The sequence below is a fragment of the Scylla paramamosain genome, chromosome 33, assembly GCF_035594125.1.
Source record: "Scylla paramamosain isolate STU-SP2022 chromosome 33, ASM3559412v1, whole genome shotgun sequence".
Lineage (NCBI taxonomy): Eukaryota > Metazoa > Arthropoda > Malacostraca > Decapoda > Portunidae > Scylla > Scylla paramamosain.
The window spans coordinates 11,472,368-11,500,231 of record NC_087183.1 but is presented as its reverse complement, the minus strand read 5'-3'; the positions used below and the strand labels follow the sequence as shown (position 1 = coordinate 11,500,231).

General features: G+C 37.6%; 3 protein-coding genes across 7 annotated transcripts in view; all 3 read right to left on the bottom strand.

Annotated features, from left to right (window-relative positions):
- Positions 1 to 283: 283 nt before the first annotated feature.
- On the bottom strand, positions 284 to 19,386 carry LOC135089697 (GRIP and coiled-coil domain-containing protein 2-like). 4 transcript variants are annotated; one of them, XM_063985624.1, is made up of 23 exons: positions 19,128 to 19,386; positions 14,700 to 14,783; positions 13,655 to 13,805; positions 13,100 to 13,248; positions 12,687 to 12,911; positions 9,908 to 12,523; positions 9,552 to 9,797; positions 9,088 to 9,270; positions 8,731 to 8,892; positions 8,298 to 8,447; positions 7,857 to 8,024; positions 7,445 to 7,645; positions 6,945 to 7,160; positions 6,497 to 6,604; positions 6,075 to 6,173; positions 5,890 to 5,980; positions 5,610 to 5,745; positions 5,053 to 5,278; positions 4,537 to 4,833; positions 3,389 to 3,577; positions 2,971 to 3,153; positions 2,700 to 2,808; positions 284 to 2,112 (listed from the first exon to the last, which is right to left on the bottom strand). In XM_063985624.1, exons 2-23 carry the CDS (start codon positions 14,733 to 14,735, stop codon positions 2,045 to 2,047), a joined length of 6,009 nt encoding a protein of 2,002 aa, XP_063841694.1. In that variant the 5' UTR covers positions 14,736 to 14,783; positions 19,128 to 19,386; the 3' UTR covers positions 284 to 2,044. The 4 variants fall into 4 exon arrangements, with proteins under 4 accessions (XP_063841694.1, XP_063841693.1, XP_063841692.1 ...); XM_063985623.1 differs by lacking the exon at positions 19,128 to 19,386 and adding an exon at positions 17,480 to 17,630 and having other exon boundaries at positions 4,555 to 4,833; XM_063985622.1 differs by lacking the exon at positions 19,128 to 19,386 and adding an exon at positions 17,480 to 17,627.
- A 2,545-nt stretch (positions 19,387 to 21,931) lies between these two features.
- Positions 21,932 to 24,787, bottom strand: LOC135089696 (biogenesis of lysosome-related organelles complex 1 subunit 4-like). Of its 2 annotated transcripts, XM_063985619.1 has the most exons (5): positions 24,375 to 24,782; positions 24,156 to 24,227; positions 23,454 to 23,516; positions 22,655 to 22,810; positions 21,932 to 22,303 (listed from the first exon to the last, which is right to left on the bottom strand). In XM_063985619.1, the coding sequence occupies exons 1-5, from the start codon at positions 24,459 to 24,461 to the stop codon at positions 22,175 to 22,177; spliced, it is 507 nt and encodes a 168-aa protein (XP_063841689.1). In that variant the 5' UTR covers positions 24,462 to 24,782; the 3' UTR covers positions 21,932 to 22,174. The 2 variants fall into 2 exon arrangements, with proteins under 2 accessions (XP_063841689.1, XP_063841691.1); XM_063985621.1 differs by lacking the exon at positions 24,156 to 24,227 and having other exon boundaries at positions 24,375 to 24,787.
- Positions 24,788 to 26,158: 1,371 nt separating this feature from the next.
- The window catches only part of LOC135089457 (citron Rho-interacting kinase-like), a 17,582-nt gene continuing 15,876 nt past the window's right edge, over positions 26,159 to 27,864 (bottom strand). The window contains exons 37-39 of the mRNA XM_063985036.1: positions 27,836 to 27,864; positions 27,353 to 27,494; positions 26,159 to 26,980 (exon numbers count right to left, since the gene is read on the bottom strand). The exon at positions 27,836 to 27,864 is cut by the window's right edge and continues 136 nt beyond it. Coding sequence (XP_063841106.1) covers positions 26,848 to 26,980; positions 27,353 to 27,494; positions 27,836 to 27,864 — 304 coding nt within the window. The 3' untranslated portion in view covers positions 26,159 to 26,847. The remainder of the gene's footprint in view (positions 26,981 to 27,352; positions 27,495 to 27,835) is intronic.

Genomic DNA, 27,864 nt, shown 5'->3' with positions numbered 1-27,864 from the left:
CACCGCAGTAGTCATTACTACTATTTTGTCCTTGGGCAGTGGGCCCTAACTTATAGCCTAACGTGCCATGCAGATGCTTACGTATGCTACCTAGCTACTTCCTATCGATTACTTACTCATTATTTTTTACTTGTATACATTTCCGTGAGGCTGATTACTTAAAAATTAATACTATTCGCTGTCTGCGTAGCTTGTAACAGTGCCAAAAGTTATTTGATTGTACCTAACTGTTGCATTATCTCTGCCCAAACAAAGGGACAAACTTTCTCACACTAAAACACCATTATATTGTATCAACTTTATTGTGCAAGGTAATTTTCCAGATAAGCGCATTTACATAATACAACCCGACTTTCTTACACGTTACATAACCATAACTACAGGATGCGTCATACAGATATATAAACATCACTGTCTCACACCAATACTTTTCGTGTGTGTGTGTGTGTGTGTGTGTGTGTACTACTGTCACGTGCTCGTTTCATGATCACTGGCTTTAACCCTCGCGATGAGGGCTCAGACACTACATTTTATAGCCTGCCCTATGCTAAGGTCGAGATTTTGCTCGTAGACAGTAACTGCTCACTTTGGCGATCTTTGAGCACGCTAGGAAAGCTATCATCATTAAGAAGACGAACAATGTGTGTGTGTGTGTGTGTGTGTTTAAGCATAAGGTGTTGGTCCTATCTCTTTCTTGAAAGCAAACTGCTTGCTGCTTGGCAATTACATGCGGGTTCGCACACGACGTACATTCGATACATATATATATATATATATATATATATATATATATATATATATATATATATATATATATATATATATATATATATATATATATATATATATATATAATTACTATTTATTTATTTATTCAGTCGTTTCTCGCTATTCAGCAGCAGTTTACTAGAGGCAATCCATTAATCTGACCAAAGAAACTCACGCAAATAAGTTGATTAATAAATATATTATATAAAATTGCTGCAAACACTGCAATAAAATGTACATTTTTTCCCCGACAAATATTTTGTACAGTTATCTACAGCCTCTCTCTCTCTCTCTCTCTCTCTCTTTGGCCTCAAAGTTTTACATTCTATACAGGGATGGATTGCCTTTCAATGTCACTTAAACATTAATAATCAAATAGATGCAACTGTAAATGGAAAATCTTGTGAATATCAAATATTTCTGTAAAAGTGGATGTGAAGATAGGATCTATATCCCTTTTTACAAGAGTAATAGCATCCAGATAGTTAACCAAATAAAGGAAGGCAGCTAAGATATATGTAAATGTCCTGAACACAAACTTGCCTATTCAAAATTTACAAGGCAGGAAATATTTCTTATTTGACAGCCATTTCTTAACCCTTGACTAAGAGAATCACTGCATCTCAAGAAGCAAACAAGCACCACACCTAAGGATCCCATCACTACCTGGAGAGTGGAAAGGTTGGCAGTGTCTCCTCTTCTATAAGAAAAATTCATTTTGCTGCTAGGTGAAGCAGAAAAATATCAAACTAAGTCTGTAAAGACCAATGTGTTTCTGCATGAATGGATGATGGGATAACACAAGATTTCTACTGAACTATTACTACTACTTTAATCTTGTAGTCTCCTCTCATCTATTATAATACTCAGAAACTCAAGGTCATCACAAAAAAAATGGAATTACCCACAAACTTGCAGGCAACAGGAATGTTTCTCTTCTGACAATGAGCATGACTGGACACTGTTTGTCAACAGGGAGGCCACAAGTACACTACTAGTTATCAGAGAGTTGGAGATACAAACACCTGTGAATCTGAGTGTAAAGGTGCTACCTGTATATCAAATGTAATGTACCATCACCTCACACCTTGGACAGAACAGGTATGAAGGAAGGTAGGTTGATGTACCTACATACTCGTATGGGCATTTTCAACTTCCAGAGGCACCACAGCTCCAACTACTGGGGATCCAAGTGCTGCCCAATCACTGTATTATCACCAAATATCACACTTCGTCAATCTCTGCTTCTCTGCCCAGGAAGATTGGACAACAGGAACTATCGGCTTGACCACAGGTGAAGGTAATTTCCCCATCCTCCTCTCCCTGCACCATCACCTTCCTCACCTATTGATGACAGAGATCCTCATGAGAATTTTGTGCAATACTGCCATGATACATAAACCAAAGCTCCTGCATTTGTAACTAGTACCTGGGTGAGTAGCCCATCATGTATAAATGAAATCTGCAGCTGTTAAGTGCACATCACTAAACAAGTGTTTGAATACCAGTATATAGCAATTACAGCAACATTCTATGACAAATTCAATGTGAAGAACAATAACATGAAAAACATGTGTTTCTTCATATTTTGCAAAAAAATAAATAAATAAAATAAAATAAATAAATAAATAAATAAATAATAAAATAAATAAATAATTAATTAAATAAATAAAGAAAAATAAAAGTTATAAAAATAATATATGTATAGACTTAGTAATGGATAGGTAGATGAAGTTTGTTAGTGATGTATTCATTAATGTTCATTATTGTACTGGTAGAAGTACTAGCTGCTTTTCATTACGTTTGAAGTAAAATGTTGAAAATTATTCTGGCACACATGTGGATAACCAAATTCTAGTTCAGTAACAAGCTTAAAGATCTATCCAATATCAAATGTCAGCATTCCTACAGATCAAAACTCCAAGTCTTACCTGTGGCAATGTGTTCCAGTTGAGAGGTCTCCTGAGGGGAAAGCTGCAGGACTGTCTTCAACACAGGGATTAGGTGTTTTCTCTCCTCTCCATTCCCCAGCAGCAAAAACTGCATAAGAGCAAACACTCATTACATTTCAGATCTTTATTTATTTATTAATTTATTTATTTACTTTTATGGAAACATAAGAACAACACTAAATACTGATATACTTATAAAAAAAAAATTGTGTATTGACAGGAAACAAGATGTAACAGATTAACTGATTACCTTGAGGATAACATTCTTCATATATTCCATGTTTTCCATGTGTTTTTCTCTGTCCTCATTTCTGGCAGACCTTCTGATCTCTTCCTTAAGGGCATCAGATAGCTGGGAGAGCTTAGCATTCTCTGCCTCAGACTCATGCAGCAAAGAGGTCAGCTGTGTGATCCTCATCTCTGCAGCATTTACCTGAAATATACTCATTTTTTTCACAACAGATTATGATAAATGTCAAATACAGGACAGAAATTTTTATGTCATATATCATCTCAGAGGTAAATTAAAGAAGTAATTTTTTATTATGTCTTCCCAAAATTCAACCTAGAGATATACTATTTTAGGCTATCCTCAAGATGACATCATATATTTTTTTTCTCTCCACCACACCCTTACTGTTATCTACCTTTGCTTCTTCACTTATTACCTTAGCTTCTAGCCTGGTCAGCTCCCTATTAGCTGCATCTGTGGCAGCACTGGTGATGCTCAGCTGGTCATCTTGGGGGAGTGATGGGGCAGGAGGTAATGGGGAACTAATCAGCTGCTCTAAAGGTGGAGGGCTATAGTTCCCACCTTTACCTGGAGATCTCTGCACTGGCTCTACCCACTCAGAACCCTACAGAATAGTCATGAAAGGAACTCACTGTTAATGAAATCAAAGAAAATCTTAAAAATAATACATGCAACCATTACATATTTAAGTTAAGCCGTGCACATTTCCTCACCACACAAGCCTCCCATGACAAGCTTGATGTATGCTTCATATTTTGTAAGTCATCTCTTCCAACCTTTTTTCCTCTTTTCTGACTACCCTGCCTTCATCTTATAATAATGTGGTGCTCCCCATAAAAGTTTTTCTATTATGAACTGAACACTATGCCAAAATAAATGAAGTGTCTTGAAGAATACACCATGAAAGTTTTTTCTCTTGGATTAAATTATATCACGACGTTGCTGTGAGTTGAGAATCTGCATGACTGATGAGCTGATACATGAGGATCTCTATATTTGACCTGACACACACACATAATGCAGCTTCTAATTGCATTTTTTCTAAACCCCACATCTCATCAGACAATCAAATGATGCCAATAATGACAATACTGTGAATGTTTCATAGAACTCCCTCCAAGGACAAATTCCTCATTCTGACTTTGTAACAAGTATCAATCAATCAATTAATTAATCAATAAAGAACCAGACACCATATATCCCTACTGGGATGGTTATGATGGGGTTCAGGAGGGCAGCAGCTGACCACCACAGTGAATGATAGTTGGAAACATACAGAGTCTATATTTGCCACAGCAACCCCAAACTTTACAACCCCAGATTTGCACCTTGGTTATATTGGCAATAAGTGCTCAATGGCTAGTTGAGCTGGTTGAGCTGGTTGGGTTGAGAGCTGATGTACACAATATAATACATTTTTCAAATAATGCCACAATTCTTAGCAAGGATTCTCAGCATTCATGAATTACTGCCATATATTCCCAATTTTCCTAAGAACTTAGAATATTTCTGTTGTCACTCTCTAACAGCTTCACCACATGGCTCAAGCAAGCTGAGACAAACCTCCCCTTCCTCTCTGACCATGTTGGAGACATCAATCCTGGACTCCTCATATCCATGGCTGGGTTGGCGGCGGTGGGTCAGACCACTGGGTGCTGCACCAGCTACATGCTCCACCTCAGGCCGAAGAGACTGTGGAAGGGCAGGTGGGGCTCCAGGGGTTAGACTGGCAGTAACCACTGGTGCTGACCCACTAACAGAGTTCTTCTGGTTCCACAGTTTCTCCTCAGCCTCCTCCAGCTTGGCACTGAGTTCCTCTACCTCACGACTATGAGTCTGCCTCAGACTTTCAAACTGTTTCTGTGGGAAATGAAATGCAGTGTCAGAGCACAAAGTGTCAAAAGTAAAGAAAAAATAACTATATAAAAGCTTTCTAAGACAATGACATGAATGTTATCAATAAATACCAGAAGCAAACTCTGTTGCTGATATGCATGCATAGTAAAACTTTCATAAATATTAATATAAACTAAGAAAATCATATGCTTCCATTTCCTAGTAATTAGGACATCTACAAACCTTAAAGTTCAAATTCTGTGTTTCATTCTGGGCAGACAGGTTGGATATGACTGACTGGTATTCCTTAATCTCAGCTTCCATCTTACTTTCAAGATTTGACATTTTCTGTTGGTAAAATTTCTCCTTCCTGGTCAAGTCCTCTGATAGTGAAACTAACTGTCTGGACATTCCCTCTTTTTCAGACTGCAGGAAGCTGTTCTCAGCCTTAATAGCAGAAAAGTCAGATCTGAAAATTTCCAAAGAGGAAATACATTATTGGCATCTTATTTCTTACAATATTTACAAAGAAAATTAGTCAACTTAATTTTCTCATAATTTCATTTAGTTTTTTACAGCTTCACACCACCTAGGTAAGTCTTTTCAGATTTCTTGTATTTACATTCTTTACCATCACCCTCATAACTTCTGTTCTCTGTAAATTATTAATTATGCTTATCTCCTGTCTCTTAAATTTTGTAAATCATGCAATTTATCAAAATTACACATGTAAAAAGTTGTACAACATTAAACAATCTCTAAATACTTGTCAATCTGTTCATCTCTTAATAGTGACTCACTGTAGCTGCTGCAGTTTGAGCTGAGCAGCAGCACACTCAGACTGAAGCTGGTCTTTCTCTGACTGCAGGTCCTCCACGCTGACCTCTGATGGACGCTTCTTTTGCCGCAGCACACTCGCAGCTCTCACTTTATAACCTAGATAGAAGCACCACAAAGAAAAACCAATCTACAATTATATTAAAATAAAGCAGAATTTAAGAGACAGATTTAAATCAAGAAATATATACAAATATTTGATATAAGAAAATTACAAATAATAAACTGCACAGATGCCATTACTTTCAAATTCATTGTGTAAAGAATTTCTCTCAGCCATCAGTTGTTGAGCCTCTTCCTTGTGGTGGGACACTTGTTCTTCCAGCACTTCTACCTGTAATAAGGCGATGCTTTTAATGTCCAGAGACAACACTAATGACAACTTATAACTGGAGAAATAATTGATTTGTGTGGCTAAAGCCACTTACCTGTCTTTCCATAGTTGACTTTGTGTGCCTCAATAAGTCTTCATATTTAGTTTTTTCACTACTAATTTCTGCTACCATCAGTTTTTGTTTCTCCACCTCCTGAAAATTACAAAGTAGAATGTAGCAGCATTAGGGTTACAAAATACAACCCAGAGACTGGACCTGCAGCACAAGCACCTGCTGACATTGCCAAAACCACTGTAAGTATGACTTATTGTTTACTGGACATGAGGTGAAGACACCCCACTCTGTGACAGTCATATCCCTATCATTGTCACTCCATCACTGCTCTCCTGAACTGATGGTGATGAGTTAAAAGTGTCAAAGCTTTTTTTCCTGTACCACTGCAATTTAACTGCTCTGATAATGCAAAAAAATATATTAAGTAATATAAGAAATAAAACTTAATCAGAGGGCCACACCTGAGTCAGCCGTTCCATGGATGAGCGGTCCAACTGACGGGCAGAACTTTCCTTCTCCTGAATCTGACGCAGCTCAAGTAACTCCGTCTTTTGGTCCAATAGCAGTTTCTTAGAATGATAAACAATAATGTATTTATCATTCCACTCAAGGCCAATCGGTCAGAAATCATAAATAAATACTTCATTGTATCATGAGCCTTCATTCTGATTACTACCACCAGTATAAAAATTCTTCACAAAACTAAAATATACTTTGAAATTTCTAACTGCCAAGCCATGTTGTCAGGTGATCGTAATATCATGAAAATCATTGCAAAAATCAATAATTGTGTATGACATTAACCTGCATTCCAAACATTATCTAATACATCAAAGAACCACCAAAATATAATATTTATGAACTACAACCTAATGAAATAAACTCAGTGCATTTTTTTCCTCCACTCACCTTCATTTTCTCTGCTCTCTCCCTCTCTGTGGCTTCCTGCGTGGTGAGGTGAGCCAGCTGCTCCTGAAGGCTGCTGCACCGCTCTCTCTCTCGCTCCACTTCAGATTCCAAGCTTGTGATGCGTGAATTTTTCTCTGCCAACTGACCATTCAGCTCCTCCACTGTCAGCTCGTAGTCTCGCATCTCCAGATCCAACAGAGCTTTTGTTTTGACCTCCTGGGTAATGAAAGAAAATTAAATTAAAAGAATTCAACCTTTCAGTTATAGAAAATTTTAAGCTTTCTAAGTAGGGAGTCCCCTCATCAATCAGTATGAGAAGGCACTATATTTTCTTTGTAATAAACATAACATGATAAACAGGTCATCAGGTTTGACTCTAATATTCAGCAGCACATCTCATTATCTAATCTTACAGACCAATGAACCTCTTCCCCTGAACACCTGTGTCTCCTTCCCCTTCCCACACATTAACTAATTCACTCTCATCACCCCCTTCATACCTGCTTGGCCTCCTCCAGCTGTTTCACAAACTGGGATGCTCTTTGCTTTTCCTCTTCCATCCTTTCTTCCATTTTCTTTCTCCGTTCTTCAACTACTTGCTGCTTTTCTACCTCTGCCACCAATCGTTTTTCTAGTGCAGCAACCTGTCCCTGCAGGCTGGTGGCTGCATCCTCTTGGCTTGAGATGGTTTCTTCAAGGTTCTGCAATATAAAGTTATTGATTTATCAGGGATTCATGCATCTCATTTTACTATATTAACTGCTTTCACAGATCTTCATCTGATAATGCAGTGTGGTTTACAGTAACTAATCTTTCATAATGACATACTTTCCTCTTGGTATACATATACACACAAGCAAACTCTTGAAATTCTGCATGCAAGAGCTTCTCTCATGATGGACATCAAAATACCTTAACAGTTCTTGTTAGAACAACATTCTCCTCCTGTCGTGCTGCCAGTTCAGATCGGACATTTGATAATTGTTCAGCTGCAGCACACAGCTGTTTCCCTTGTTCTTTCATCTCTTTTTTCTTACTGTCAATCTCATCTTGCAGTCTGTCAATCTCACCTTGCAATGCCTGCAAATTGAGTCATCATTATAACCACCACCAACTGTCTCATCTTCTCTCCAGCCTTCAGTTCTAGCATTTCTGTCAGTCACTAAAAATGTCATTCCCATGAAAGTACGAAGATCAATTATCTAAAGAAAAATAAATATACTTATCAATGTATTAAACTAACAAACCATTCATTCATTTATATTGTTAAATTTTAAACTTTCAGTCAGACAGATTTACAGCAATTACTCTACAAGTGATAAGAGAACTTCATTTTTGACTCATTAATTTTACCTGTATGGTCTTGGAGGCAACCTTCATGCTCTCCTTAGTGCCACCCTCTTGCCTTTCAGCAGTTGCCTTGTTGCGAGCTTCCTCAGAGGCATTTAGCTGTGACGTCAACTCAGCCACACGCTTCTTGAGTTTGATGGCTACACTCTTCAGCTGAGAAATTAAGATAGAAACTATGTTAATATTTTTGTCAATTACCAGTACAGAAAGATTTCAGAATGATGTGAAACTAGATTTATAACATGTACTTCAAGAAAAGGCTGAGAAAGTGTATCATGAATGTGACCAAGCACAATTTCATGGTTTATCAAGAATTTCAAAGGAGGATAAGTATAATAAAATGAAAATACAATAACTTTGGTTTCTCAGAAAAAAGGCATCTCCCAAAGCTAACTCAAAAAAGGAAAGTGAGAGGTGAGATAGCTGGTGCTCTCACCCTCATGTATCGTTCCTCAAAGGTGTCCTCAAGCTCCTTCATACGCTGGGAGTCATCTGCCCGGCTGATGGTGCTGGTACTCAGGACCTCACTCTGTGCATCCTGTCCTCCACTTCCTCCTTCACGCCCTCCTGATCCCTCATTCTCCAGGAGCCGCACAGCCTGCCAGGGAAGCATGTCAACCATATTTTTGCCTTACCAGTAGGTAATGCATATTATGCTTATACAAATCAGAATCACAAATCACAAATCAGAATATATCAAGTTCAGGGCATCTTTCTCCAAATTTCAAGCAAAAAGATGGAAGATTCAACATATCTAAAAGAAAATTTCTCATGTAAATTTCATTTTTGGTACCTTCTTCAAATTATTCCTCTCCAATTCCAGCTCCCTGATTTTTTCCTCCAGTTTGGTGATCTGCTGAGCACTGGTGTCTGGAGCCTGTGGGGGAGCAGTACCTGGGCCAACTGACTGCAACTGTTCAGTGATAGTTTCAAGTTGCTCCTGTTTACTTGCAAGCTCAGCTTCACTGCTCATCATCTGATAAATAAAAATATATAGCATATAACTGAATGTACACAACTGAAAATGAGAAAATACTTCCATCAGTTAATACTGTAAAATGTAAATCTTTGAGTTTCATATGTGCAAAATTCATTTCCAAACAACACAAAGCCAGTGCATGAAGTCTTACACAAGGAATTACATTAACATCCTGTCTTTATGCTTCCCAAATAGGTGCTCTTCATATAGCTAAAGAAATGCCTGTGACAGATCTCACCCAACACAAACAAACACACACAGCTCCATTTTTCCCTCACCTTGCTCTGTAGTTCCTTCAAGAGAGCAGCAGTGGTCTCCAGCTCTCCACTCTTCTCCTGGTGAGCAGCCTCTAGCCGGGATATCCTTTCCCCTCGTTCCCTCAGAGCCTTGTTCATCTGGTTCAGTTCCTCCAGGAGCTCTTCACACCGATGGACTGAGGCCTTCAAGGAGGTATCCAGCTGCTGCTTCTGATTCTCTGCTTCCTTCAGCGCCTTTTCGCAAGAATCCTTTTCACAGCTCATAGCCTGTGTCAATCATTACAATCATCCATAACTCATGTACAATTTTTTTCAGTTTTGTAACAAAATAGAAATATCACACAAATTTTACATTATTTTTATGACACAAATCTTACCTGAATTTTCTCCTCAGTCTTCTGCATTTCTTCTTGCAAATGGCTAACTTCTTTTTGCAAATTTTCCACTTGTGTTCCAAGCTCTTCTACTTTTCCTTGCAGACTATTATTTTCATCTCTCAAGCTTTCTGAAGCTTTTATTGTACTCTCTTGTTCTTGATTTAGTATTTCTATCCTTTCTTCCAATATTTTCCTCTCTTTCACTAGGTTTTCTTCTGCTAGTTTCTTATTTGTGGCTAAAGCATCAAATTCTCTTTCTAGCGCAAGTCTTTCCTCTGAGATTCTAAAAATTTGTTTTTCCAAGTCTGTTTTTTCTGAGCTCATATTTTCCTGACTCCTAATGCTCTGTTCATTCAAGTCTTTCACAGTTGCTCTAAAATCCTCTATTTCCTTTACTTGATTGCTTATGGTAGATTCAAGATTTTGTTTTTCTTGACATAAACACTGCAAATCCTCCTCCCGTTTAGTCAATGATTGTTTTAGGTTAACATTTTCTGCAACACACTCATCCCATTTACACTTCAGAGTTTGTTTCTCCACCTCAAGAGAACTTAGCTTTTGACTTATATCACTGACAGCTTTCCCTTTTTCTTTATTTTCATCTATCTGCCTTATCAGCTCAATCTCCTTAATTTTCAAAGCCTGCAACTCTGCCTCCAAATTAGATATTTTTTCCTTGTGTTTAACAGACTTTGCTTGCTCCTCATGCAATGAGCTAACTAATTCATTCTTATCTTTCTCATACTCTGCAATAGTTTCATGTAGATGTTCCACCTGTTTCAGTTTTTCTTGTATCATTTCTTCATATTTTGTACTTAGAGCTTGGTGTTCCTCCCGTGCCTTGGCCTCCTTGTGCTCTAGCTCTTCCTTCAATTTCTCCAATGCTGTAGTCAACTGCTCCAGTTTCTCAGTGTCCATCCCTAACTGTACACATAGTTTGCTGAAGGCAGAGGCAGCCTGAGTACAGTCTTCTTCCAGCTGATTATTCTCCTCCACATCCCAGACCAATGTCATGGTTTTGTGCAGGCTCAGAAGGCAGCCCATTAATTCCTTGATGCTTGCAGATGTGGCTTCACAGGTGGATGCATCTCTTACTCTAAGCAAACTAGTGCTGTGATGATGAAGCTGATTCAACACTTGTTTTAAGTTTTTGACATTATCTGTATACTGTGAAGCCTCTTTTGCTTTCTTAACAGATTCTATAAGCTTTTTTACACTTTCCATCTGATCTGGAACATCACTTCCCTCCCCATGATCAATGGGCAAAACATTCTGGCTCAACAAAGGATAGGTCTCTTGACATTCCCTGATTAGCCATTCTCCACAGTCTTGCACCTTCTTCAGTGTTTGTTTCAACTCATCTGCCTCAGTCATCAGTTTCTCAACTTTAATTTTTAATTCCTCATTTTCTGCTTCCATTTTCTTTATGTGTACAGCCAATTGGTCAGCCTTATGCTGTTCCTCTTTGGCACCATCTATATTCTTTTCAGATTCACTCACAGCCTGAGAAAGATCACCTTTTAATTTTACATTTTCCTCCTCTAAAGTTTTGATGTTTTTCTGTAACTGAGATATTGTTTGTTTAAGCTGTTCATTAACTTCATGTAGTTTTGAAATTTCTTCACTAGATTGCTGTATATTAATATTAAGTTGACTGACTTTTGCAGTTAATTCTTCAGATAGTTCTCTACACTGCTGAAGATCAGTGCATTCAATTCTGATCTTCTTCATGTCTTCAGTCAGGCTCATATTCTCAATCTCAGTTTCTTTTAATTTTTCATTTAGATTAGTCTTCTCATTTTTTGTAATGTTTAATTCTTCCTTGATTTCATTTAAGTTTTTAGCTGACAATTCAAGCTTATTTTCTATCTCTCTTTTTTGCTGTTGTAACAATTCCTCTCTTGCTTTGATATCTTTAACGTCCTTTATAATACATGACTTCTCTTCTCTCAACATAACCAGTTCTGAATCTTTCTCATCCAACTGATCCTTCATTTTCTTAAGACTTTCCTGCAGATCTTCCATTTCCAAGGAATAACTTGCTCTTGTATCTTCCTGTACTTCTAATCCCTTAATTTGTTGCATCAGTTTTTGGCTGTTCTCTTTCTCAGTGCTTAGCTCTTGTCTCAGACTTTCAATTTCTTCTTCTTCCTCCTTTTCTCTCTGGTTCATATTGTTCTCTAGTTGGATTTTTTCTTCCCCTAGCCTCTGCAACTTTTCCTGTAATTCTGAAATGCATTTTTCACTTTCCTTAAGAGATTTTTCTTGCAATGTTATCTTCTCCTCCAAGTCCTTAACCTTCATATCACTTGCATGTGCATTTTCATCTCCTTCTTCCTTCACTTTCTTGATGTGTAACACTTCACACTCGAGGCTTTTCAGCTTTTCTTCTAGGTCTTGCTTTTCCTTCTTGGTACTCTGTAGCACAATGTCTGTTGCCTTCTTCTCTTCCCTTAGAGCAGTCACTTCACCCTGCAACTTTGAGTACTTGGCCACCTGATTCTGTTGCTTCTGAACTTCCTCCTCAAGTGAATTTTTTTCACCCAAAAGTTTCTTACACTTAGCCTTCAGAACATCAATTTGTCCAATCTGTGCTTGAAAGTTTTCTAATTTCTCCTGTTCACAAAAAAATGAAATAATTATTATTGTCAGTGCATGTATCAAAACCTGTTTTTTTTCCATCTATCACAATGTATTTAATGGCATCACCAAAAAGCTACACTATAGTTTGAATATGACCTAGCTATAAAATCTCAATTCATTACAACTCATTACTAACCTCCAGATTCTGCTTTTCTTGTGCCCATGTTCTTTCCAACAATTCTGCTTTCCTAACAGAGGTCTCAAGTTCCTTCACTTTGACAATATTTTTCTTTTGCTCCTCACTAAGTTCAGCATTTTTGGCTTGCAGCTGATTTCTCTCTTTCAACAATTCACTCTCTACTGCTTGCAAGGAATCAACTTCACTGGAAGCCAGCTTGAACTGTCGCTGCAAACTCTCAATCTGTTTGGGAAATTTTCAAACTTTAGATAAAAGCTGATCATCTATAATGTTGAGTTGTTAGATACATGACAAGTGGATCCTTTCTATTGAAACCTAGTGCAGTAATCTTACAGCCGAGTCATTTCATCATTGGTGACTGAGTAAAAATGAAAACTACTCATAATCTCTGCCTGAAGGAGTATACCTACCTTGGTAGTAAGAGCCACTTTGCCCTCTGTAAGGTTGGCCACCATTTCCTGCAATGCCTCAGCCTGCGACTCTGCCTGCTGCACTCGTCCCTCCGCCACCTCACACCGTTCGGCTGCTGGCTTCACATGTCTCAGCTCAGCCACACATTCTGTCAACAACACGTTAACTATTAACAAATGAATCATAAAAAGATACAAATAACAAACTGATAAAAGATTAAATAACTGTTCATGGTACAAATGTACCATGAATATCCAGTAATTACACATGACTGGTTCATATTTACACCCAATCATTTGACTTGCTAAATTCCAATTACACAGATGTTCTTTTCCTATGAAATAAAATAAATTAATTATAGGAAGAGTAACAGGCGGCAAGAATTTATAGAAGTACTCAAACACATCCATCACTTTCTCTCCTTTTTCTACCTTCTACTCAAGCTCACAAATGCTACTTAGCATCACATCCAATCACATACCATTCTAGGCCTAAGAGTTCCTAATTTTTCTTCATATAAAAACATAAAGCAACCACATTACATATTGTATTACCATCTTTGGCAGCCTTGGCCTTTTGTGCCAGTGTCAAGAGTTGCCGGCATTTGGTAACCAACTCTTCCCTCGTGAGTTTGTCCAGGCTTCCTCCAGTCCCTGGCTTGCTTCCCTCTCTCTGCTCTCCACTGCTAACACCACCATGTTTCTCCTGTCAACACAAAAAAAAAAACCTTAAGCACATCAACTGAAATAATTTTCTTCTGTTCGGTCTTGGAAAGAGGTGCAATGCATATAAATGAACTTATACATAAAGTAAGTTCAAATATAAAAATACTGAGTAGCAACAGTGCCAAACCAGCAGCATGTGCTAAACAGCAACACTGTGAAACATTTTTATCAAAGTGGATAGGAGACTGGTTCTTCTCCCACATCTTGTTTCATAAAGTGCAACTTTTCTTTTATAAGATACATTTTTAAGATATAACAGGTGCAATAGTGTTTAGATATGGTGAGAGATGTTGAGTTGTACTAGACTTGTGTGAAAAAACACAACAGAAACCCACAAGACAAAAAAAAAAAGGATTTAACCCTTTGACTGCTATTTGGTACACCTTTCCTTAATTATTAATCACTCTGAGATATCTTTACTTGTTCTGCAGCCACCTCCAATCTCTAAACTGGGTAGAAATTGCAAAAGCTATTCTCTTTAATACCCTTATTTCTTGTTGATGCTTATAGAGATTTCATGCATTACTTTAGATGATGTTAATTGTTTTGTATCACAGTGAAAGGGTTAAAATCTGTGCAGCAAAATGGAACAGAATGTAATTCCCAATAAAAAAAGAAAAAAAAAAGAAGATCCTGTTTTAGAAATAAATGTGGATGAGTCCATACTGAAATGATGGACACAGAGGAGAGATTCAGGACGACACACAGAAGCATTACCAGTAACCCAGTACTTTTTCATAGTGTAATCTTAATTTTTATTATATCTTTAAAATATACAATTTAAAGTGAAGCACCAAACAACAGTGGCTCATATTATGACCAGTAATGAAAATTTTCAGCATCTCCAAAACTCCAAGCAAATGCCAGTACCCACCCAATCATCTTCTTCCAAAGCCGATTCACCTGACATCTCAATCACAGGCAACGTGGTACCTTGAGGTACTGGGCAGTTGACTGACTGTAACACCAAGGAAGTTAAAAAATGTAGTAAATGTCATGCAAAACATACCAAAGCATCTGGGGGACTGTGATTCACAATGGTTATCCAGAAATACTCCAAACAAATTTATACCTATGTACTTATTCCTTGTTTCTCCAGGGTCATTCTAACACAAGCATAACTATGAGGGTCATTTCATACTTAATGGTATAAAGTTAAAAGTAGATCAGTAAATGTTAGACTTATAAGCATAAGTAACAAGAAAATTGAGGAAATCCAGGAAATACACAGAAAGAAGATAATATTAATACTAGCCAAACTGCTGCTGACTGACCAGGACCACAGCTGAAAACATACAAGTTCAATGTTCAAAATTTCTACACTTCTAATCTACTTGTTCTTCCAAAAATTTGCTATCACTCCAATCTCTCCTCGGGATCCCCCTAGGCGAAGGTGCCTCTGGCGTTATGCCTCTGCTAGTTGGGGGTACCTGAGAAGGTATTTTGCTGATTTTCCTTGGAATGACTACTGCTTCCGTGTCAGAGACTTGTATTTGTGTGCCGAGCGCATAACAGAGGTGATAGTGTCTGTCATGGAAGTGTACATTCCTCACTCTTTTTCTCCACCTAAACCTTCCAAACCTTGGTCTAACACAGCTTGTTCTCATGCTATACATGATAGAGAGGTGGCCCACAAAAGGTACTTCAGCTTTCCATCACCAGAATCTCATACACTTTATATTTCTGCCCGGAACCATGCCAAATCTGTTCTCCAACTAGCCAAAAACTCCTTCATTAATAGAAAGTGTCAAAATCTTTCAAGATCTAACTCCCCTCGTGACTTCTAGCATCTAGCCAAAAATATCTCCAATAACTTTGCTTCTTCTTCTTTCCCTTCTTTATTTCAACCAGATGGCATCACTGCTATCACATCTATCTCTAAACCTGAAGTCTTCACTCAAACCTTTGCTAAAAACTCTACCTTGGACGATTCAGGGCTTGTTCCTCCCTCTCCTCCACTCTCTGACTACTTCATGCTATCTATTAAAATTCTTTGCAATGATGTTTTCAATGCTCTCGCTGGCCTAAATCCTCAGAAGGCTTATGGACCTGATGGAGTCCCTCCTATTGTTCTCCGAAACTGTGGCTCTGTGCTTGCACCTTGTCTAGTCAAACTCTTTCAGTTCTGTCTGTCAACACCTATCTTTCCTTCTTGCTGAAAGTTTGCCTACATTTACCCTGTTCCTAAAAAGGGTGACCGTTCTAATCCCTCAAACTACCATCCTATTGCTTTAATTTCCTGCCTATCTAAAGTTTTTGATCCTAGACTCAACAGGAAGATTCTTAGACATCTATCACTTCAAAGTGATTCACTGATGATACCACCCTGCACTTTTCCACATCTTTTCATAGACGTCCAACACTTCAAGAAGTAAATATTTCACGCAGTGAAGCCACAGAATACCTGACTTCTGATCTTTCTAAAATTTCTAATTGGGCAGAGCAAACTTGGTACTGTTCAGTGCCTCAAAAATTCAATTCCTCCATCTATCAACTCGGCACAACCTTCCAGACAACTATCCCTCTTCTTTAATGACACTCAACTGTCCCCCTCTTCTATGCTGAACATCCTCAGTCTGTCCTTTACACATAATCTGAACTGGAAACTTTACATCTTATCTCTAGCTAAAACAGCTTCTATGAAGTTAGGCATTCTGAGATGTCTCCACTCATACCGCTCTTCTAGACAGGGTGGAATCAAAAGCTTTTCATTTCATCAACTCCTCTCCTCTAACTGACTGTCTTCAGCCTCTCTCTCACTGCCACTATGTTGCATCTCTAGCTGTCTTCTACCACTGTTTTCATGCTAACTGCTCTTCTGATCTTGCTAACTGCATGCCTCCCCTCCTCCCACAGCCTCGCTGCACATGACTTTCTTCTTTCTGTCACCCCTATTCTGTCCATCTCTCTAATGCAAGAGTTAACCAATATTCTCAATCATTCATCCCTTTCATTGGTAGACTCTGGAACTTCCTGCCTGCTTCCATATTTCCACCTTCCCATGATTTGAATTCCTTCAAGAGGGAGGTTTCAAGATAATTATGCTTCAATTTTTTACAATTGCTTTGGACCCTTTTCTGGGACTGGCATCTCAGTGGGCTTTTTTTTTTTTTTATATTGGATTTTTGTTACCCTTGGCCAGTGTCCCTCCCACATAAAAAATAAATAAATAAATAAATAAAAACCTTACCTAACCACGCAATCAAACAAAAACGCTTATGTTATTTCATTATTATTGAAAGCCATTCTTCCCTACATCATATTAAAGGTAAAACAAGTTACTTAATTATTTAACAAGCATCTTAACACCGGTTACTTAAACAAGCACACTTACATTTACCTGAGGACATCAATATTTGCCTGTCCCGACTTTCCACCAACCCTCCATGCCTTCAGTGAGGGATAAGTTACCTAACACGCATACAAGAACAGGATAAGGCAATGCACACATCCGTTCACTTACTTACCTGCGTTTTCCTTGACTGTCATCCACAACATTTTCCTTCCCTTAATTATTTTATCACCAAGCTCCTAATTCTTGAAGTTCCGTGCCTTCATGTTATAAGTCTACCCTCCCCGTACAAGCTTCTACTCTTCTTCCTGCCTACCAATGGCAGAATTTAGGTTAAGTCAATAGAGTGTTGCAATATTTACCATGAACCTCTTCAGTAGTTTTCTTCCTCGACTGACATCTGTTTACGTGGGACAGTCGCTTCTGGCCCGCCTCTCCCTCTTTACCGCAGAGAACTAGTAGGTTTTAGGGAGGACTATTGCGTTTATAATAGTTCAGGGGAAAACCGATTAAAAGAGAAAAACAAGGCAACACACACACACACACATACACACACACACACACACTGCATAAGCATCTGTAAAACGAAAGATAAGGCAACACACACACACACACACACACACACTGCATCACCATCTGTACAACGAAAGATAAGGCAACACACACACACACACACACACACTGCATAACAATCTGTACAACGAAAGACAAAGCAACACACACTGCATCACCATCTGTACAACGAAAAATAAGGCAACACACACACACACACATACACACACACACACACACACACACACCTTGAAATACCTTGAAAAAAACACTGAATATTTACTGGGAGGGACTGGAAGGGAGTTAGGGGAGGTACCACTCTGATAACGTCACGGTTGGGGGGGCTTGTGACGTCACGGCTGGGGGGTTGATGACGTCACAGCGACAGTTATTTACGTACGTACGTACTTCATTTTGAAAATGACCCCTCTAAAAAACGCAGCTAGACAGGAATGCTTTATAAATTCAGACTTGCCACACATTTTAACTAATGCCACAAATAACGACACATTTCAAAACGCAGTAGTATTAAAGATATTTAAAAAGAAGTATCTGGAAACTGTTGGAACCTTCACCCCATTTAAAATCGTTCAAATCTCCACCCATTCTGGCTTAAACATAACGGAAAACACTTTAAAAAATCTGAACTATTTTCTAAAACCATTTAAAGTGAGCTAAAAGCACAAATAAAAAATCTACCGAAAAAAAATTCAATATTATTAGAAGTTGAACACGAATAAAAACAAGTGTACGGTGCACGCATTTCACTGAGCGGGACGGTAACACATTTAAAAAAACACGAATTATTTTTTAAAACCAATAATAACCTAGTACAGGCTGAAATAAAAAATTTAGTTTTGGGACCGTAAAAAAATACACCGAAAACGGCCCTCTTATTTACACAAAAACAACGCCAAAATCACCACTTTTCACGCAACACACGCGCTCAAATAACTTAAAAAACAACGAAATATTTTTACAAACCCTAAAATCTTAGCTACAAGCCGAAATAAAATACTTAGGAAATAAAAAAAAAATATTGGAACCGGAGGGGGCTGGGGAGCCTTATCCAAGATGGCGGTGGGGGGCCAGTGGGGGGGCCACCAACCCTTCTCACTCATTTAAACCCTCGCCAAACTTAAATTAATTAATGGCAGATATATCTAACGAGCGGATATTAAAGCTTGGTCATGTGGCTCCGCTTTGCGACAGTAATGGTTTAAAACACTCACAGATAAGAAAATAATGGCTGATAAATAGAGACGACCCAGATTGTTTACATTTTCATTAAGTTAAATTTTACGGTTTTTAGCAACGAGACGAGGCTGACACGGGGTTATATTGTGCTGGAGGTTAGGTGAGATGCGTTAAAATGAGTTAAAACCGTGGATTGTTCAGTTATTCATTAAAAAGTTACGTTAAGTTACCTAAATTTATTCTAACACTTCCTGACCTTACCTTCCCTGTGGTGGTGCTACCTTCCTGCCTCCTCGTCACTATGGCTGGCTGTCTGGCACCTTCTCACAGCCAAACTTTTCTTTATTTTGCTTGTTTTCACCCACTGCTGCCTTCGGGTGTCCACTGCTAGAGCCCACGCCTTCCTCATTACCAACTAAAGAAGGTTTAACTCATGGGTAAGCCTTGGCAGCCACTGTGTAGGCGTGGTTACACACACACACACACAAAAAAAAAAAAAAAAAAGAAAAAAAAAATTCTGTCAGGCTGGGAGTTGAAACAGACGCGTACTAACACCACCCATAGACGCGACACATTGACTGGTTAATTTGTCAGGCAGCAGACTCAGCGTTGCCAGATTGTTTTGGCCATATTAGCGTACTACACAGGTTGAAATTATTGTACTTCTGGTAAAATTATCGTACATATGTAATTATTCCAAATATTATGCAAAACTGCCACTTTCCAAATACAGCAGAATTTAGGTTATATATATATATATATATATATATATATATATATATATATATATATATATATATATATATATATATATATATATATATATATATATATATATATATATATATATAAAGAGAGAGAGAGAGAGAGAGAGAGAGAGAGAGAGAGAGGTGTGTGTGTGTGTGTGTGTGTGTGTGTGTGTGTGTAATGAAAAAAAAACAACAATGCCCTTAACAAACAAAACACTTTTCTAAATACATATCATTAATAATTGGAAAAAAACTACAGGGCACTTCGTTAAGTTGTTTACTTACTATGTAGGAGATTACTGGTCTTGTTCTATATATACATCCGGCACGTCGTCAGCACCCTCGGCACTCTCTTCATTGGAGGAAGTGTTTTGTTTGTTAAGGGCATTGTTGTTTTTTTTCATTACACGCACACACACACACCTCTCTCTCTCTCTCTCTCTCTCTCTCTCTCTCTCTCTCTCTCTCTCTCTCTCTCTCTCTCTCTCTATATATATATATATATATATATATATATATATATATATATATATATATATATATATATATATATATATATATATATATATATATATATATATATATATATATATATATATATATATATATATTATATATATATATATACGAGGTGTGTCATTAAAGTTCCAGGACTGGTGCCACACAAGTTTTATTTCACATCCAGGCTACAAACTATAGGTTATCTCCTTCGAAGTAATCCCCCTGGCACCGCATGCACTTGTCCATCCTTCTCTGCCAGGCTTGCATGCACTGCTGGAAGGATTCTTGCGGGATGCTCCTCAGCTCCGTCGTCACGGCCTTTTTGATGTCGTCCGCATCATCAAAATGGGTCCCCTTCATGACCTCCTTGAGCTTGGGGAAGAGGAAGAAGTCGCACGGAGCGAGGTCAGGTGAGTAGGGCGGTTGCTCCAGCACGGCGATGTTCTTCTTGGCCAAGAACTCTCTGATGCTCAGGGCATTGTGAGCAGGCGCATTGTCGTGGTGAAGCAGCCACGAGTTGCCCTGCCACAACTCCCGCCTCTTCTCGCGCACTGCACGAAGCAGACGCCGCAGTACTTCTTTGTACACATGTTGGTTGACTGTCTGGCCCTGTGGCAAGAACTCGCAGTGGACGATGCCCCTCACATCGAAGAAAGCGATCAACATGACCTTGAAGCTGGACCTGGACTGCCTTGCTTTCTTCGGCCGTGGCGACGCCGGACTCTTCCATTGAAGGCTCTGGCGTTTGGTCTCCGGGTCGTACTCAAATACCCAGGACTCATCGCCGGTGATGACTCTCCTGAGCAAGTCTGGTTCAGTTTCCAGACGCTCGAGGATGTCCTGACACACCTGCATGCGTCGTCCCTTCTGGTCATCGTTCAGGAGTCTCGGCACCATCTTCGCACAGACTTTCCGCATGCCCAGATCTTCAGTGATAATCTTCCACACGCTGTTGTGGTTCATGCCAAGCTCATCTGCGATCTTTCGAACAGTCAACCGACGATCGTCACGCACCATCTGCTTGACACGCTCAACATTGGCCTCATTCCTGCTCGTTGAGGGTCTTCCACTCCTGGGGTCATCTTCCACGTCCTCCCGGCCCTCTTTGAACCTCTTGCACCACTCAAAAACACGTGAGCGTGACATTGTCTCATCCCCGTACACTTTTTGCAGCATACCCAGTGCTTCTGACGGCGTTTTCCCCAACTGCACCAAAAACTTCAAGTTTGTTCGCTGTTCAGCGCTCATTGTTAAACGACCTGCAACAGAGGACATGATTTTAAAAGCACGTAAGAAAAAGATTAGTGACTGTAGAGGGTTGGGAGCGCAGTTGTATACTCCAGAAGGATTACTTTGAAGGGGAAATATGGTGGTTTGTGGCTTGGGTTTGAAATTCATCTTTTAGGACACCCGTCCTGGAACTTTAATGACACACCTCGTATATATATATATATATATATATATATATATATATATATATATATATATATATATATATATATATATATATATATATATATATATATATATGCTTATTAAGAGCATAATTACACCAAAATATGGTTCATGTCTTTGATACTCTGCTGTCTAAATCTAGCATCACATCTTATAAAATTTCCATGACTATTATTAAAATTGCTCATAATTATCAGTCAATATTCAAATTGTTTGACCTAGAGGTATGTATTCCCATTTCGGCCTATAATGTATAGGAATTGAGCTCCAGTAATGCTTAGACATGGAAAGAGACTGAAATACACCATTCCTGGACTGCAGACTTGTGGGGTATATGGCAAGTTAGTGTGAATTAATGTCGATCTTTGCTAAGTTTTATTTCAGGTAAATTTGTGAATTATACATCTTTTAGCTTCATAAATACATAAGGCTGTCCTCACCAGATGTTAAATATATAACAAGAAAATAGTGAGTTATAGTTTTTTGTTCTAATTTCTTACATTCATAAATAACATCTATGGCAATATGTCATACTATGCTTTCATCACAGGTATATACACACACACACACACACACACACACACACACACACACACAAATTAATTATGGTCTTGAAGATACAGAGATAGGAGTTTCTGAGTCTTCCACAAAATAATCTTCTGTTTTAAAAATATCTGGAGGCTCAAAAGTAAGCTGTGATGATGATGGCCTCTCCTGAACCTGGTGAGACATCTGAAATGAGTGAATAAAAGATGTGAGAATGCAAATACAATATGCAGCCATCCTACATTATACAGAAAAGAATGAACAATGTGTGGATAATTTTCTTTTCAACATCTTGACTCAAAATCCACCAGTAGGTTTACAATGTTTTCTTTTATGTAGTAGTAGTAGTAGTAGTAGTAGTAGTAGTAGTAGTAGTAAGAGGAGGAGGAGGAGGAGGAGGAGGAGGAGGAGGAGGAGGAGGAGGAGGAGGAGGAGGAGGAGGAGGAGGAGGAGGAGCAGCAGCAGCAGCAGTATAAGTTTCAAAATGTACATTCAAGGATATTGGTACAGCAACATGAACAGATTCTCTTTACTCACAAAAAAGAAAGGCTTCATGACTGTGGTGAAGCCTTGAGTTGACCCAAGCTGACTTTCTGCTTTACTCACTGCCTTCTCCATCTTGGTCAAGTCTTCCTTCACTCTTCCCACCAGTACCTCCAGCTGGTCAATGGTCTGGAATGTTCTCTGCAGTGACTGAAAGCAAAGTCATATATATATATATATATATATATATATATATATATATATATATATATATATATATATATATATATATATATATATATATATATATATATATATATATAATTTTTCTTTCATTTTCTGAAATAAAAGAAAAAATGTATATATATATATATATATATATATATATATATATATATATATATATATATATATATATATATATATATATATATATATATATATAATTTTTTCTTTCATTTCCTTTTTTTCTACTTTTCCCCTTGATTATCATCTCTTATAAAATACATCAACAGGATTAATTAGGATTTTTTTTTTAACTATTTCTATTCTTTGTGTATTATGAAACAGCTACAAAAGAAGATGATAGATTAAGAACTTCATATTTCTATCAAGCAAGGATCAGCAGTATTTTTTCTCTCCTTTCCATTTTGTTACTTTCATCATGTTTCTCTACCATTGTCTTTATCTGTTCTATCTCTTTCTTTAATGATATCTCAAATTTGTAGGATAATAATAATAAATAAATAAAAACTAATAGTGGCTTCTTAACAATTCCAGTTCTTCTCAATGGATTAATTTGGATATTTTCTCCCCCAAAGTATTTTTGCTATTCCAACACTGCATTCCTTACCTGGTAGTGAGAATAGATTTGAGGAACCAGGACATCCAGTGTGTGCCGACTCTCACTGCGGGTCTAAAACAGACAAATTATTCACGTGTATATGGTGTGAACTTAATAATGTTATTGCAAAAATTAGTAAATGAACTTCAATAAAACTGCTCTCATTATGTAATAAAGTTATGAGAGAATTCTTTGCATATGTAAATAGGTCTACAGAAAATTTGTACTTTAGAAATAAGTAGTTTATAATTGAGATTTCAGTAATTTATAGATAATAATGTTAATGGGCTGGATACTACTAAAAAGAAAATAGTGAGGTAGAAATGCACTTCTGATATAAGATGCTGAACTTAAGATATACTGAGAAAACCCACCGAGTGCATTGCAAACAAGCTGGGTAGGTAGGTAGGTTTGTTTGGCTATATGAGAAGATAAGTGCCTGTGAGGTGTTTTAAATATCTAAAGCTGGAAGGTGCAAATGCTATGCTGTTTACTTAAGGATGAGGTTCTGAGGATGACCTTAAAAAATAAAAGGCTGTAAATACCAGAAAACACTGGAATTCAATAAATAAACTAAATAAATAAGTAAATAAGGTTAGGTGAACAAGAGACCAGCCTTTCTCAGCAATGATGATTATTCTTTTCAGTGTCACGCTTAAGAGAGAGAAACTAAACATGCAACTTATAGTATCTCTAGCTTAGTCATCTCACTCGTTCCAGTAAACTTCCATACTCCTCCAGACGGATCAACATTGCCTCCAGTTCGCGGTCCAGCTGGGCTTTCTGGAATATAAATTCATCACTGCTCATCCAACCCTGAAAGCCACTTTAAGTAATTCTTTGTAATTTTAGCAATAACTTATTTGTACTATCATTTAAAGCAGGTTAGAAAGTGGGCTGTAGCTAACCGAAAGGGTACCGCATATTTACCTCTGATGTTGTGTCTACTTTAAAGTAGGGCGCGTAGTCTTTTGCCATTTCCTCCAACAACTTATTTTGCTGTAGTTTATCCTCCATCTTCCGCTCCAATTTACAGAATTAAATAAAAGAGTATAAAAAGAGTGGAGGGAACGCCCACAACACACGCCAAAGATGTAAATACACTTCAGTATCCGCGCCTCAGAGATCGAACTGTAATTATCATCACTTCATCATAACTTTACATCTTACGTAATACGCAAATCAAAGCAATAGATGTAACAAATATAAATGTGTAAAGTTGCTTGTAAGTGACTCGCAACCTCTGACGGTCACGAGTTCGATCAGCTGACGGATGTAAACAAATACGTCAGTCCCTCGCCTCATCCCCCACGTGTCAGCTGTAGACCGCCACTGCTTAGTTTTCTGAGGTGCGCCATCACTTCAGCGGGTCATAGATGTATGGTATCGTTCATGCTAACCAGAGTACAGTGTGCTCTTTGCATTCTTATATATATATATATATATATATATATATATATATATATATATATATATATATATATATATATATATATATATATATATATATATATATATATATATATATATATATATATATATATATATATATATATATATATATATATATATATATATATATATATATATATATATATATATATATATATATATATATATATATATATATATATATATATGTGTGTGTGTGTGTGTGTGTGTGTGTTTTATCAATTAAATAAGTATTCAGGCATCTCTTATCAAGAAAAGACCGTGTAATATTATTTTGATATATTGCTTACTTACAGATTTTACATAATAATGGATACGACATATGCGTAATATAATGAAATTAGTTTTATATACATGCAGTCCAGTAAGAAATCTTACGTAAAAATACGCGAATTCACCTGTACATTACAACGCGCGTAACATCATCACATTATCAACATAGAACCTTAACCTTTCCTAGCATGAACTGTACGAAACAGAGAAAGATCACCACTACAAATATCATAGAAACAATCTGTACAATATGCAAATAAAGGCGTGATTTTCTGTTTAATATAATGAAAACCTACATAAAAGAAAAAAAATATTAGTTACACCTGGAAATGGCCATCAGAGGAAAAAAAAGCATTGCTTTTACTTTTGTACAATGCATGACTATATGCTTCCAGGGATAGACACAGAGAAGATAAGAATTATGCTGTTTTTTTTTTTTTTTTTTCTTAAGCAACTGTTCCCACTCCTCATAAAATAAGAGAAATATGAATCAGCCTAGTACATGTATATAGCTTTACAAAATTTATAATCAATGCAAGCTGTCAATTTTCCTTACCAAATAGACATGTGCACTGTATATGAGGTTCATCCTCGGACAGTAAAGGAAGGAGTCACCATAACCAGATGGCTTGATACAATTGATATGAATTAGCTTACAAGAGAGGAGTGTTCTAATAAGGAGGTATGGAAGCCTTTGTGCTATAACATCTTCCTTCATGATGCTTCCGGTATGTACAATATAGTATGTATAGTAGAGGAAGAAGCCAAATATGGGTACATTCACATGAAGTCCACAGATGGAGAGAAAAAAAATAAAAATAAAATAAAATAAATAAAAAATATTCAAGTAAACAATATGCAAATTAGTCTGGAAATCATAAGCAGCAATTATGCCAAACATTATTAAAGACCTTCAAGTGTTTTGTTCAAATATATTAAAACTCTGAGCATAGCAACCATAATTAATCTACAATCGAGAGAGAGAGAGAGAGAGAGAGAGAGAGAGAGAGAGAGAGAGAGAGAGAGAGAGAGAGAGAGAGAGAGAGAGAGAGAGAGAGAGAGAGAGAGAGAGAGAGAGAGAGAGAGAGAGAGAGAGGGTGTGTGTGTAGTTCTCTCTTCCCTAGAGGCTAAGAAGCATAGGTAAGTTGTGTGATGGAGTGACTGTGAATGTATGTAAACAGACACCAAGTGTATAGATGAAATCAATTGTGTAAAAACTTGATTACAGAAAAAAAAAAAAAAAAACTCCCCGGAACAATCCCTGACAAGTAAGAAACACACAGATGCAGGGATTTGATCTCCTGACCTGGCAAACAAGAATAAACTGACTGATCCATAATGTAAATATATCTGAAGTAGAGTTCCCTGTGTAACTTCATATATGTGTTTCTGGTTTGCATTGGTCTTTCACTTTTAACTAATGTCTTTCAATTTTTTTCCATAAACCCAAACCTTCTCATAGTTTTATAAGGTACTGAGTGCCATAGGCAACTTGGGAAGATTTTTGTGATGGACACCCCTACATGGTCTCCCACAAAGAAACAGGCACCAAACATAATAATAATGACTACAGATCTGTTTGTCTCATTCCAATATTCAAACTTACTTAAGTTAATACTACAGAAAAGGAAGAAAATTATGTTTGTTATGAAAGAGTCTGTCTTGCAGCATGACACAATCACATTTCTGATTTGGAAACTTTACTGGAAGTCCTTGAGTTGTGTTTGAAGTGAACTCTCTTGTTGGAGGGTACTAGCTCAGGGCTACCTATACTGCTGCTGCTGGCAATGGAAGCAGTATCCTTGTCATCCCTGAAAGAAAGGAATTTGGACTGATGACAAATAAATCAAACAAGACAGAAATGTAAGAGTTGTACTCCACAAAGAAAGGATGTAACATTAGTGTACACTGGTAACCATAACATGAGTGGCAAAAGGGAGATGATTCTCATTTTTGTTGGCAGTGAATAGTCCTCCCCTTCCTCTACCAAGTGGCCTGGTCAAATATCCCCTTGGGCAACTGAAAACATGGTCAAAATAGATATGAAAATATTACCCAAACACAATCATCAAGCTCACATTGAAGACTAATGCAGAATGGCATGGGAGATCCCCAATGTTGCTTATCCTCTCAGGCTCATGCACTACTCTAAAACCCAGAGACTAAATCCATAAAATACTCACAACTTTAGAGAGTAGGATGGCAGAGTTCCCCAAGTAGAATTCAGTTCCATATCCTCTGGAAAGCAGGCCTGCACCTGGGTCACCTCTAGCTTGTCTGTGCTCTTGCAGGTCACCATGATACCCTCTGGAGTTGGGGCTGATCCTTCAACAAAATGCACATGTATTTAAGCACACTCCAGTGGCCAGTATGATTTCTCCCTACAGCTTAAATAACGACAAGTTCATTCTTATGAAGAACAATGATATGTAAATATTGAGATCCTTTAACTGGCAATATACTGCAACACCCTTTGTCCATTTCTATTATCATCCTATTTGTTTCACTTCTGGACACATGTATTAAATTTTATTTATGCTGTCCCTTTCAAAACACTTATGCAATCTGTCTTCCTCCATTTATCTTTAATTGCACTTCTAACACCCTGCACACAACAGCACTACAAAATAAAACAGGATGCTGACTACAACAGTTATAACCCTCACCTATGAAGAGAGGTCTTGGCATGTTTCTG